This window comes from Bombina bombina, chromosome 4 (assembly GCF_027579735.1).
Source record: "Bombina bombina isolate aBomBom1 chromosome 4, aBomBom1.pri, whole genome shotgun sequence".
Lineage (NCBI taxonomy): Eukaryota > Metazoa > Chordata > Amphibia > Anura > Bombinatoridae > Bombina > Bombina bombina.
Window position 1 is genome coordinate 81,280,719 of NC_069502.1, and position 14,833 is coordinate 81,295,551.

Sequence of the window (14,833 nt, forward strand, 5' to 3'; positions counted from 1 at the left end):
TGTCTGTAATTTTTGCTGTGCAAAAAAACGCCAAAATAGGCCCCTCCCACTCATATTACAACAGTGGGAAGCCTCAGGGAACTGTTTCTAGGCAAAATTCAATCCAGCCATGTGGAAAAAACTAGGCCCCAATAAGTTTTATCACTAAACATATGTAAAAAACGATTAAACATGCCAGCAAACGTTTTAAAATACACTTTTATAAGAGTATGTATCTCTATTAATAAGCCTGATACCAGTCGCTATCACTGCATTTAAGGCTTTACTTACATTACTTCGGTATCAGCAGCATTTTCAAGCAAATTCCATCCCTAGAAAAATATTTAAACTGCACATACCTTATTACAGGAAAACCTGCACGCTATTCCCCCTCTGAAGTTACCTCACTCCTCAGAATATGTGAGAACAGCAAAGGATCTTAGTTACTTCTGCTAAGATCAAAGAAAATGCAGGCAGATTCTTCTTCTAAATACTGCCTGAGATAAACAGTACACTCTGGTACCATTTAAAAATAAAAAACTTTTGATTGAAGAAATAAACTAAGTATAAAACACCACAGTTCTCTTACGACCTCCATCTTAGTTGAGAGTTGCAAGAGAATGACTGGATATGGCAGTGGGGGGAGGAGCTATATAGCAGCTCTGCTGTGGGTGATCCTCTTGCAACTTCCTGTTGGGAAGGAGAATATCCCACAAGTAATGGATGATCCGTGGACTGGATACACTTAACAAGAGAAAATAAAGCCAGCCATGTGGAAAAAACTAGGCCCCAATAAGTTTTATCACCAAAGCATATATAAAAACGATTAAACATGCCAGCAAACGTTTTATATTGCACATTAATCAGAGTATATACCTCTGATAGCAAGCCTGATAATAGTCGCTATTAAATCACTGTATTTAGGCTTTAACTTACATTAATCCGGTATCAGCAGCATTTTCTAGCAAATTCCATCCCTAGAAAAACTTAACTGCACATACCTTATTGCAGGATACCCTGCACGCCATTCTCCCTCTGAAGTTACCTCACTTTTCAGACATATGTGAGAATAGCAGTGGATCTTAGTTACTTCTGCTAAGATCATAGAAAAACGCAGGCAGATTCTTCTTCTAAATGCTGCCTGAGATAAAATAGTACACTCCGGTACCATTTAAAAACAATAAACTTTTGATTGAAGAAAAACCTAACTATATTTTACCACTTTCCTCTTACTACCTCCAGCTATGTTGAGAGCTTGCAAGAGAATGACTGGATATGGCAGTTAGGGGAGGAGCTATATAGCAGCTTTGCTGTGGGTGATCCTCTTGCAACTTCCTGTTGGGAAGGAGAATATCCCACAAGTAATGGATGATCCGTGGACTGGATACACCTAACAAGAGAAATATATATATATATATATATATATATATATATACATACATACATACACACACACACATATGTATACATATACATACACATACATAAATATATATACATACATACACACACATATATATATATATATACACATATATACACACACACACATATATATATATATATATATATATATATATATATATATACACACACACACATATATATATATACACACACATATATATATATATATATACATATACACACACATTTTTATACACACAAAAAACTCGCATACATATGTAAAATTAACTATCGCCGAGATTACGAGTTTAGCGTTATGAGCTGTGCGGTGCTAACGAGCAGTTTTTTCTCACCACTCACTTGCCTACAGCGCTGGTATTACAGGTTTTTACATACCCGGCGTTAAAAGGCACGATTTCCCCATAGACATCAATGGGGAGAGCCGGCTGAGAAAAAGTCTAACACCTGCCAAAAATCAGCGGAAAACTCAGTAACGCAGCCACATTGATTTCTATGGGGAAATAAACCCCTAGTCTAAACTATTAATAGTTACATTGTATATAGCTTAGGGTTTATTTTTATTTTACAGGCAAGTTTGTATTTATTTTAACTAGGCAGAATAGTTATTAAAGACAAATTTACCTGTAAAATAAAACCTAACCTAAGTTACACTAACACCTAACACTACACTAATATTAAATAAATTAACTAAATTAAATACAATTAAATAAATTAAATTATCTAAATCACAAAAAAACCCCACTAAATTACAGAAAATAAAAAAACAAATTACAAGATGTTTAAACTAATTACACCTAATCTAATAGTCCTATAAAAATAAAAAAGCCCCTGCAAAATAAAAAAAAACCTAGTCTAAACTAAACTATCAATAGCCCTTAAAAGGGACTTTTGCAGGGCATTGCCCCAAAGAAATCAACTCTTTTACCTGTAAAAAAAAAATACAAACAACCCCCAACAGTAAAACCCACCACCCAAAGAAACAACCCCCCAAATAAAAAAAACCTAAGCTCCCCATTGCCCTGAAAAGGGCATTTGGATAGGCATTGCCCTGAAAAGGGCATTTAGCTCTTTTGCAGGCCCAAAGCCCCTAACCTAAAAAATAAACCCACCCAATACACCCTTAAAAAAATCCTAACACTAACCCCAGACGATTGACTTACCGGGAGACGTCTTCATCCAAGCGGCAAGATGTCCTCAACGAAGCCGGCAGAAGTGGTCCTCCAGACGGGCAGAAGTGGTCCTCCAGACAGGCAGAAGTGGTCCTCCAGACAGGCAGAAGTGGTCCTCCAGACGGCATCTTCTATCTTCATCCTTCCGACGTGGAGCGGCTCCATCTTCAAGACATCCGGCGCAGAGCATCCTCTTCAAACAACGTCCTTTTCCGAATGAATATCACTTTAAGTGATGTCATCCAAGATGATCCAATCAGCCAATAGGATTTTTTCTACCTTAATTCCGATTGGCTGATAGAATTCTATCAGCTAACCGGAATCTAAGGGACGCCATCTTGGATGACGTCACTTAAAGTGATATTCATTCGGAAGAAGACGTCGTTTGAAGAGGATGCTCCCCGGCGGATGTCTTGAAGATGGAGCCGCTCCGCGTCAGAAGGATGAAGATAGAAGATGCCATCTGGGTGAAGACTTCTGTCCGTAAGGAGGACCACTTCTGCCTGTCTGGAGGACCACTTCTGCCAGCTTCGTTTAGGATATCTTACCGCTTGGATGAAGACTTCTCCCGGTAAGTGAATCTTTGGGGGTTAGTGTTAGGATTTTTTTAAGGGTGTATTGGGTGGGTTTATTTTTTAGGTTAGGGACTTTGGGCATGCAAAAGAGCTAAATGTCCTTTTAAGGGCAATGCCCATCCAAATGCCATTTTCAGGGCAATGGGGAGCTTAGGTTTTTTTAGTTAGCTTTTTATTTGGGGGGTTGTTTGTGTGGTGGTGGGTTTTACTGCTGGGGGGGCTGTTTGTATTTTTTTTTTTTTACAGGTAAAAGAGCTGATTTCTTTGGGGCAGTTTAGGCTAGGGTTTTTTTTTTGGGGGGGGGGCTTTTTTATTTTGATAGGGCTATTAGATTAGGTGTAATTAAATTAGATCTGTAATTTGTTTTTTATTTTCTGTAATTTAGTGTTTTTTTTTTGTAATTTAGCTAATTTAATTTATTTAATTGTATTAAATTTAGTTAATTTATTAAATAGTAGTGTAGTGTTAGGTGTTATTGTAACTTAGGTTAGGTTTTAGTTTACAGGTAAATTTGTCCTTATTTTAGCTAGGTAGTTATTAAATAGTTAATAACTATTTAATAACTATTCTACCTAGTTAAAATAAATACAAACTTGCCTGTAAAATAAAAATAAACCCTAAGCTAGATACAATGTAACTATTAGTTATATTGTAGCTAGCTTAGGGTTTATTTTATAGGTAAGTATTTAGTTTTAAATATGAATAATTTAGTTAATTATAGTAATTTTATTTAAATTTATTTAAATTATATTTAAGTTAGGGGGTGTTAGGGTTAGACTTAGATTTAGGGGTTAATACATTTAATATAGTGGTGGCAATGTTGGGGGCGGCAGATTAGGGGTTAATAAATATAATGTAGGTTGCAGCGATGTTAGGGGCGGAAGATTAGGGGTTAATATTATTTAACTAGTGTTTGCGAGGCGGGAGTGCGGCGGGTTTAGGGGTTAATATGTTTATTATAGTGGTGGTGATGTCCGGAGCGGCAGATTAGGGGTTACAAAATTTATTTTAGTATTTGCGATGCGGGAGGTCCTCGGTTTATGGGGTTAATAGGTAGTTTATGGGTGTTAGTGTACTTTTTAGAACTTTAGTTATTAATTTTTTTGCTACGGCGTTGTAGTGTAAAACTCAAAACTACTAACTTTAGAATGGGATCTTGGAGGTAGAGGGTGCACCGTTCCCTTTTTGGCCTCCCAGGACAGACTTGTAATACTGGCGCTATGGAAGTCCTATAGAAAAAAAACAATTTATGCTTACCTGATAAATTTATTTCTCTTGTAGTGTATCCAGTCCACGGATCATCCATTACTTGTGGGATATTCTCCTTCCCAACAGGAAGTTGCAAGAGGATCACCCACAGCAGAGCTGCTATATAGCTCCTCCCCTCACTGCCATATACAGTCATTCGACCGAAACAAGCCGAGAAAGAAGAAACCATAGGGTGCAGTGGTGACTGTAGTTTAATTAAAATTTAGACCTGCCTGAAAAGGACAGGGCGGGCCCTGGACTGGATACACTACAAGAGAAATAAATTTATCAGGTAAGCATAAATTATGTTTTCTCTTGTTAAGTGTATCCAGTCCACGGATCATCCATTACTTGTGGGATACCAATACCAAAGCTAAAGTACACGGATGATGGGAGGGACAAGGCAGGAACTTAAACGGAAGGAACCAATGCCTGTAGAACCTTTCTCCCAAAAACAGCCTCTGAAGAAGCAAAAGTATCAAATTTGTAAAATTTGGAAAAAGTATGAAGGGAAGACCAAGTTGCAGCCTTGCAAATCTGTTCAACAGAGGCCTCATTTTTAAAGGCCCAGGTGGAAGCCACAGCTCTAGTAGAATGAACTGTAATCCTTTCAGGAGGCTGCTGTCCAGCAGTCTCATAGGCTAAACGGATTATACTCCGAAGCCAAAAAGAAAGAGAGGTTGCCGAGGCCTTCTGACCTCTCCTCTGTCCAGAGTAAACAACAAACAGGTTAGATGTTTGGCGAAAATCTTTAGTAGCCTGTAAGTAAAACTTCAAGGCACGGACTACGTCTAGATTATGCACAAGACGTTCCTTCTTTGAAGAAGGATTAGGACATAATGATGGAACAACAATCTCTTGATTGATATTTTTGTTAGAAACCACCTTAGGTAAAAACCCAGGTTTTGTACGCAGAACAACTTTATCTGAATGAAAGATCAGATAAGGAGAATCACAATGTAAGGCAGATAACTCAGAGACTCTTCGAGCCGAGGAAATAGCCATCAGAAAAAGAACTTTCCATGAAAGAAGTTTGATATCAATAGAATTAAGGGGTTCAAACGGAAACCCTTGAAGAACTTTAAGAACCAAGTTTAAGCTCCATGGAGGAGCAACCGGTTTAAACACAGGCTTAATTCTAACTAAAGCCTGACAAAATGCCTGAACGTCTGGAACTTCTGCCAGACGCTTGTGTAAAAGAATAGACAGAGCAGAAATATGTCCCTTTAAAGAACTAGCTGATAATCCTTTGTCCAAACCCTCTTGGAGGAAGGACAATATCCTAGGAATCCTAACCTTACTCCTTACTAATTCTTGGATTCACACCAATGAAGATATTTACGCCATATCTTGTGGTAAATTTTCCTGGTGACAGGCTTTCGTGCCTGTATTAAGGTATCAATTACTGACTCGGAGAAGCCACGCTTTGATAGGATCAAGCGTTCAATCTCCATGCAGTCAGTCTCAGAGAAAGTAGATTCGGATGATTGAAAGGACCTTGTATTAGAAGGTTTTGTCTCAGAGGCAGAGTCCATGATGGAAAGGATGACATGTCCACTAGGTCTGCATACCAGGTCCGGCGTGGCCACGCAGGCGCTATCAATATCACCGATGCTCTTTCCTGTTTGATTTTGGCAATCAGACGAGGGAGCAGAGAAAACGGTGGAAACACATAAGCCAGGTTGAAGAACCAAGGCGCTGCTAGAGCATCTATCAGTGCCGCTTCTGGGTCCCTGGACCTGGATCCGTAACAAGGAAGCTTGGCGTTCTGGTGAGACGCCATGAGATCCAATTCTGGTTTGCCCCAACGGAGAACCAATTGAGCAAACACCTCCGGATGGAGTTCCCATTCCCCCGGATGAAAAGTCTGATGACTTAGAAAATCCGCCTCCCAGTTCTCTACACCTGGGATATGGATCGCTGACAGGTGGCAAGAGTGAGTCTCTGCCCAGCGAATTATCTTGGAGACTTCTGACATCGCTAGAGAACTCCTGGTTCCCCCTTGATGGTTGATGTAAGCCACAGTCGTGATGTTGTCCGACTGAAATCTGATGAACCTCAGTGTTGCTAGCTGAGGCCAAGCCAGAAGAGCAGTGAATATTGCTCTTAACTCCAGAATATTTATTGGGAGGAGTTTCTCCTCCTGAGTCCATGAACCCTGAGCCTTCAGGGAGTTCCAGACTGCACCCCAACCTAGAAGGCTGGCATCTGTTGTTACAATTGTCCAATCTGGTCTGCGAAAGGTCATACCCTTGGACAGATGGGCCCGAGATAACCACCAGAGAAGAGAATCTCTGGTTTCCTGATCCAGATTTAGTAGAGGGGACAAATCTGTGTAATCCCCATTCCACTGACTGAGCATGCAGCGGTCTGAGATGCAGGCGCGCAAATGGCACTATGTCCATCGCCGCTACCATTAAGCCGATTACTTCCATGCACTGAGCCACCGTGGGGCGCGGAATGGAGTGAAGAACACGGCAAGCATTTAGAAGTTTTGATAACCTGGACTCCGTCAGGTAAATTTTCATTTCTACAGAATCTACTTGAGTCCCTAGGAAGGAAACCCTCGTGAGAGGAGATAGAGAACTCTTTTCTTCGTTCACTTTCCACCCATGCAACCTCAGGAATGCCAGAACTATCTCTGTATGAGATTTGGCAATTTGAAAGCTTGACGCCTGTATCAGGATATCGTCCAGGTAAGGAGCCACCGCTATGCCTCGCGGTCTTAGGACCGCCAGAAGTGAGCCCAGAACCTTTGTAAAAATTCTTGGGGCTGTAGCCTACCCGAATGGAAGAGCTACACATTGGTAATGCCTGTCTAGAAAGGCAAACCTCAGGAACTGATGATGATTCTTGTGAATCGGAATGTGAAGGTAAGCATCCTTTAAGTCCACTGTGGTCATGTACTGACCCTCTTGGATCATGGGTAAAATAGTTCGAATAGTTTCCATCTTGAATGACGGAACTCTGAGGAATTTGTTTAGGATCTTTAAATCCAAAATTGGTCTGAAGGTTCCCTCTTTTTTGGGAACCACAAACAGATTTGAATAAAACCCCTGTCCTTGTTCCGTCCGTGGAACTGGATGGATCACTCCCATTACAAGGAGATCTTGTACGCAGCTTAGGAATGCCTCTTCCTTTATCTGGTTTGTAGATAATCTTGAAAGGTGAAGTCTCCCTTGTGGACGAGAAGCTTTGAAGTCCAGAAGATATCCCTGAGATATGATCTCCAACGCCCAGGGATCCTGAACATCTCTTGCCCACGCCTGGGCGAAGAGAGAGAGTCTGCCCCCTACTAGATCCGTTGTCGGATAGGGGCCCGCTCCTTCATGCTGTCTTAGAGGCAGCAGCAGGCTTTCTGGCCTGCTTGCCCTTGTTACAGGACTGGTTAGGTTTCCAGGCCTGCTTGGATTGAGCAAAAGTTCCCTCTTGTTTTGAAGCAGAGGAAGTTGATGCTGCACCTGCCTTGAAATTTCGAAAGGCACAAAAATTAGACTGTTTGGCCTTTGATTTGGCCCTGTCCTGAGGAAGGGTATGACCCTTACCTCCAGTAATGTCAGCAATAATTTCTTTCAAACCAGGCCGAATAAGGTCTGCCCCTTGAAAGGAATGTTGAGTAATTTAGACTTTGAAGTCACATCAGCTGACCAGGATTTGAGCCATAGCGCCCTACGCGCCTGGATGGCGAATCCGGAATTCTTAGCCGTTAGTTTAGTCAAATGAACAATGGCATCAGAAACAAAAGAGTCAGCTAGCTTAAGAGTTCTAAGCTTGTCAACAATTTCAGTCAATGGAGCTGTATGGATGGCCTCTTCCAGGGCCTCAAACCAGAATGCCGCCGCAGCAGTGACAGGCGCAATGCATGCAAGGGGCTGTCAAATAAAACCTTGTTGAATAAACATTTTCTTAAGGTAACCCTCTAATTTTTTATCCATTGGATCTGAAAAAGCACAACTGTCCTCAACCGGGATAGTGGTACACTTTGCAAAAGTAGAAACTGCTCCCTCCACCTTAGGGACAGTCTGCCATAAGTCCCGTGTAGTGGCATCTATTGGAAACATTTTTCTAAATATAGGAGGTGGGGAAAAGGGCACACCGGGCCTATCCCACTCCTTACTAATAATTTCTGTAAGCCTTTTAGGTATTGGAAAACATCAGTACTCACCGGCACTGCATAGTATTTATCCAGCCTACACAATTTCTCTGGCACTGCAATTGTGTCACAGTCATTCAGAGCAGCTAATACCTTCCCAAAGCAATACACGGAGGTTCTCAAGCTTAAATTTAAAATTAGAAATCTCTGAATCAGGTCTCCCCGATTCAGAGACGTCACCCACAGACTGAAGCTCTCCGTCCTCAGGTTCTGCATATTGTGACGCAGTATCAGACATGGCTCTTACAGCATCTACGCGCTCTGTATCTCGTCTAACCCCAGAGCTATCGCGCTTGCCTCTCAATTCAGGCAATCTGGATAATACCTCTGACAGGGTATTATTCATGATTGCAGCCCCCTCGACAGACCCCTCTGGTGACAATTCTTTTATAGATAAAGACTGATCTTTACTGTTTAAGGTGAAATCAATACATTTAGTACACATTCTCCTATGGGGCTCCACCATGGCTTTTAAACATAATGAACAAGTATCCTCTGTTTCAGAAATGTTTGTACAGACTAGCAATGAGACTAGCAAGCTTGGAAAACACTTTAAAGCAAGTTAACAAGCAATATAAAAAACATTACTGTGCCTTTAAGAGAAACAAATTTTGACAAAATTTGAAATAACAGTGAAAAAAGGCAGTTACTCTAACAAAATTTTTACAGTGTATGTAACAAGTTAGCAGAGCATTGCACCCACTTGCAAATGGATGATTAACCCCTTAATAACAAAAACAGAATAATAAATGACAAAAACGTTTTTTAAACACAGTCACAACTGCCACAGTCTACTGTGATTGTTACCCTCCTCAAACACGACTTTGAAGCCTTTTGAGCCCTTCAGAGATGTCCTGTATCATGCAGAGGGAAGCTTAATGTCTCTGTCAGTATTTTTATCTGCACAGAAAAGCACTAAAATAGGCCCTTCCCACTCATATTGCAACAGTGGAAAGCTTCAGGAAACTGTTTCTAGGCAAAAATCAAGCCAGCCATGTGGGAAAAAAACTAGGCCCCAATAAGTTTTGTCACCAAACACATATAAAAACGATTAACATGCCAGCAAACGTTTTATATTACACTTTTATAAGAGTATGTATCTCTGTTAATAAGCCTGATACCAGTCGCTATCACTGAATTTAAGGCTTAACTTACATTAATCCGGTATCAGCAGCATTTTTCTAGCAAATTCCATCCCTAGAAATATATTAACTGCACATACCTTATTGCAGGAAAACCTGCACGCCATTCCCTCTCTGAAGTTACCTCACTCCTCTGAATATGTGAGAACGGCAGTGGATCTTAGTTACTTCTGCTAAGATCATAGAAATCACAGGCAGATTCTTCTTCTAATGCTGCCTGAGATGAAACAGTACACTCCGGTAAGTTAAAAAACTAACTATAATACACCACTCTCCTCTTACTACGTCCATCTTTGTTGAGAGTTGCAAGAGAATGACTGGATATGGCAGTGAGGGGAGGAGCTATATAGCAGCTCTGCTGTGGGTGATCCTCTTGCAACTTCCTGTTGGGAAGGAGAATATCCCACAAGTAATGGATGATCCGTGGACTGGATACACTTAACAAGAGAAAGACACTACGAAGTTTACGTAAGTCATTTTGCCGTAAGGCCAAAAAAGTTTGCGGTGCCCCTATACCTGCAAGACTCGTAATACCAGCAGTAGTAAAAAAGAAGCGTTAGGACCTGTTAACACTGCTTTTTTACCCTAACGCACAACTCGTAATCTAGCCGTATATTTTTGTCTATGAGGCTTTAAATAAAGGAATAAAGCTTTTCAACAGCAGCCATGGTTTGTTTAGATTGATACTTGCCTGATAGGGCCTAACAGTGTGGTGAATTTCCTGAATTCCTACTTCCCTTGTACGGACATCACGACACTAAAAATAAAATACAGATTATAACAAACTGAATTATTAAGGATTCTAGATTTATACATGTTTATCCATGACAAAGTAAATAAATAAAAAATAAATATATATTTAATATGTTTAATGTTTCATTTTTGTAGTTTTTTAATTCTTACTATAGACAAGAACACATTAACATATTAACATGAGTGGAGCTCAGAGGACCAAGACATGACAGGTTATTGTTGGCGTATTCAAATCATTTCACTTTATGTAGTGCCTATATACGCTGTCAAAGGAAACACTTGCCCTTGGTCCCTGTTCTCCTGCAGCTATAGGGTATCCTATGTGTGTCACGCTACCAGACTGCACAAAGACGCTACAGATACTGAGACATTGACATGTTTACAAATAAGTCTTACTTGTTATCTGGGCATTAAATAACATATTTAGAAAATCAATAATAAAAAGAAATTGCTTGTTTGCTATAAAAGGATGTTTATTAATAGTGTAAAGATGACATACTCTAGTTCATTACAGCATGTAATTTTAGCAGTAACGATCCTGCAACCCTATGTGTTTAATCCCCACAAATGGGTTAAAGACATAGTTAAAGTACCACTTGTGAGCCCCAGAAAAAGTGCTGGTCCGAAGCTCACACGCAATAAGCAACAGCAGTTGCATGACCCAGCTGTGCAACTGCAACTACTGATTGGATCACCTGCTCGGAAACAGTCTACTATGGCTCCCAAACTGCACTTTAACATGTTTAACTCATTTGCGGTAGTTAAACACATAGAATTGCATGGTTGCTAGTGATAAAATGATATGCTCAAACAAATTAGAACATGCATTTTGTTCAATATAAATCTGTGTACTAACAGCTAGCAATGGAGCATGCTTTAATTATTACTGTTTTATTTAAAGGGACATGAAACCCAAAATGTTTTTTCATGGTTCAGATAGATAATACAATTTTAAACAACTTTCCAATTTACTTTTATTATTTAATTTGCTTCCTTCTCTTGTTATCCTTTGCTGAAAGGTTTATCTAGGCAAGCTCAGAAGCAGCAGAGAATCTAGGTTCTAGCTGCTGATTGTTGGCTGCATATACATATCGATTGTGATTGGCTCACCCATGTGTTCAGTTAGAAACCATTAGTGCATAGCTGCTTCTTCAACAAATGATAACAAGAGAATTAAACAGATTAGATAATAGAAGTAAATTAGAAAGTTGTTTAAAATTGTATTCTCTATCTGAATTATGAAAGAACATTTTTGGGTTTCATGTCCCTTTAAGTTAACATTGTTATTTAATAGTGTATTAATATCTATCTATCTCAAGGGAATACAACTTCAGTTGCTCTGCAAATTATTATATCATACATTAAGTTCAACCATTTAGTACACAGAGAAGGACAAAATGACCCACCTCTGTGCCCAAATCTTTCATTCTGGCCAATGCAAGCTCCCTCAGATTGCCATGTTCCACACCTGAGCTTACCAGCGGCATTGGTATGTCTCTAAAAAAGAGAGAGTGAATAATTGATCATTTGTTTTAACTGTCTAAATCAAAACATTAGACAAAGTACAGTGATACATATGTAGAGGTGACATTTACATTTGTGTTCAGTCTTCTTTATTAAACAGTGCTTCTAGCTATACAGCATAATTTTTTGTTACATAGTTACAAAGTAATATAGGTGGAAAAAAAACAATTTATGTAAGAACTTACCTGATAAATTAATTTCTTTCATATTAGCAAGAGTCCATGAGCTAGTGACGTATGGGATATACATTCCTACCAGGAGGGGCAAAGTTTCCCAAACCTCAAAAATGCCTATAAATACACCCCTCACCACACCCACAAATCAGTTTAACGAATAGCCAAGAAGTGGGGTGATAACAAAAAAAGTGCGAAAGCATAAAAAATAAGGAATTGGAATAGTTGTGCTTTATACAAAAAAAAATCATAATCACCACAAAAAAAGGGTGGGTCTCATGGACTCTTGCTAATATGAAAGAAATTAATTTATCAGGTAAGTTCTTACATAAATTATGTTTTCTTTCATGTAATTAGCAAGAGTCCATGAGCTAGTGACGTATGGGATAATAAATACCCAAGATGTGGAACTTCCACGCAAGAGTCACTAGAGAGGGAGGGATAAAATAAAGACAGCCAATTCCGCTGAAAAATAATCCACACCCCCAAACAAAGTTTAAATCTTATAATGAAAAAAACTGAAATTATAAGCAGAAGAATCAAACTGAAACAGCTGCCTGAAGTACTTTTCTACCAAAAACTGCTTCAGAAGAAGAAAACACATCAAAATGGTAGAATTTAGTAAAAGTATGCAAAGAAGACCAAGTTGCTGCTTTGCAAATTTGATCAACCGAAGCTTCATTCCTAAACGCCCAGGAAGTAGAAACTGACCTAGTTGAATGAGCTGTAATCCTTTGAGGCGGAGTTCTACCTGACTCAACATAAGCATGATGAATCAAAGACTTTAACCAAGACGCCAAAGAAATGGCAGAAGCCTTCTGACCTTTCCTAGAACCAGAAAAGATAACAAATAGACTAGAAGTCTTTCGGAAATCTTTAGTAGCTTCAACATAATATTTCAAAGCTCTTACTATATCCAAAGAATGTAATGATCTTTCCTTAGAATTCTTAGGATTAGGACACAATGAAGGAACCACAATCTCTCTACTAATGTTGTTAGAATTCACAACCTTAGGTAAAAATTTAAATGAAGTCCGCAACACTGCCTTATCCTGATGAAAAATCAGAAAAGGAGATTCACAAGAAAGAGCAGATAACTCAGAAACTCTTCTAGCAGAAGAGATAGACAAAAGAAACAAAACTTTCCAAGAAAGTAATTTAATATCTAGAGAATGCATAGGTTCAAAAGGAGGAGCTTGTAGAGCTCCCAGAACCAAATTCAAACTCCAAGGAGGAGAAATTGACTTAATGACAGGTTTGATACGAACCAAAGCCTGTACAAAACAATGAATATCAGGAAGATTAGCAATCTTTCTGTGAAACAGCACAGAAAGAGCAGAAATTTGTCCTTTCAAGGAACTGGCAGACAAACCTTTAATCAGACCATCCTGAAGAAACTGTAAAATTCTAGGAATTCTAAAAGAATGCCAGGAAAATTGATGAGAAGAACACCAAGAAATGTAAGTCTTCCAGACTCGATAATATATCTTCCTAGACACAGATTTACGAGCCTGTAACATAGTATTAATTACGGAGTCAGAGAAACCTCTATGACTAAGAATCAAGCGTTCAATCTCCATACCTTCAAATTTAATGATTTGAGATCCAGATGGAAAAATGGGCCTTGAGATAGAAGGTCTGGTCTTAACGGAAGAGTCCAAGGTTGGCAACTGGCCATCTGAACAAGATCCGCATACCAAAACCTGTGAGGCCATGCTGGAGCCACCAGCAGTACAAACGAACGCTCCTTTAGAATCTTGGAAATCACTTTTGGAAGAAGAACTAGAGGCGGAAAGATATAGGCAGGATGATACTTCCAAGGAAGCGACAATGCATCCACTGCCTTCGCCTGAGGATCCCTGGATCTGGACAGATACCTGGGAAGTTTCTTGTTTAGATGAGAAGCCATCAGATCTATTTCTGGAAGACCCCAGATTTGAACAATCTGAAGAAATACCTCTGGGTGAAGAGACCATTCACCCGGATGCAACGTCTGGCGATTGAGATAATCTGCTTCCCAATTGTCTATACCTGGGATGTGAACCGCAGAAATTAGACAGGAGCTGGATTCCGCCCATATAAGTATTTGAGATACTTCTTTCATAGCCAGAGGACTGTGAGTCCCCCCTTGATGATTGATATATGCCACGGTTGTGACATTGTCCGTCTGAAAACAAATGAACTATTCTCTCTTCAGAAGAGGCCACGACTGAAGAGCTCTGAAAATCGCACGGAGTTCCAAAATGTTTATTGGTAATCTTGCCTCCTGAGATTCCCAAACCCCCTGCGCTGTCAGAGACCCTTATACCGCTCCCCAACCTGTCAGACTCGCATCTGTTGAGATCACAGTCCAGGTTGGAAGAACAAAAGAAGCCCCTTGAATTAAACGATGGTGATCTGTCCACCACGTCAGAGAGTGTCGTACAATCGGATTTAAAGATATTAACTGTGATATCTTTGTATAATCCCTGCACCACTGGTTCAGCATACAGAGCTGAAGAGGTCGCATGTGAAAACAAGCAAAGGGGATCGCGTCCGATGCAGCAGTCATAAGACCGAGAATTTCCATGCATAAGGCTACCGAAGGGAATGATTGAAACCGAAGGTTTCGGCAGGCTGAAATCAATTTCAGACGTCTCTTGTCCGTCAGAGACAAAGTCATGGACACTGAATCTATTTGGAAACCTAA

The 14,833-nt window shown here is 39.8% G+C and overlaps 1 protein-coding gene across 1 annotated transcript in view; it reads right to left on the reverse strand.

Moving 5' to 3' along the window:
* Positions 1–14,833, reverse strand: part of ELP3 (elongator acetyltransferase complex subunit 3) — a 625,666-nt gene that overhangs the window by 187,564 nt on the left and 423,269 nt on the right. Inside the window, exons 11-12 of the mRNA XM_053709529.1 lie at positions 11,854–11,944; positions 10,386–10,451 (exon numbers count right to left, since the gene is read on the reverse strand). Of these exons, the coding sequence (XP_053565504.1) occupies positions 10,386–10,451; positions 11,854–11,944 (157 nt within the window). The remainder of the gene's footprint in view (positions 1–10,385; positions 10,452–11,853; positions 11,945–14,833) is intronic.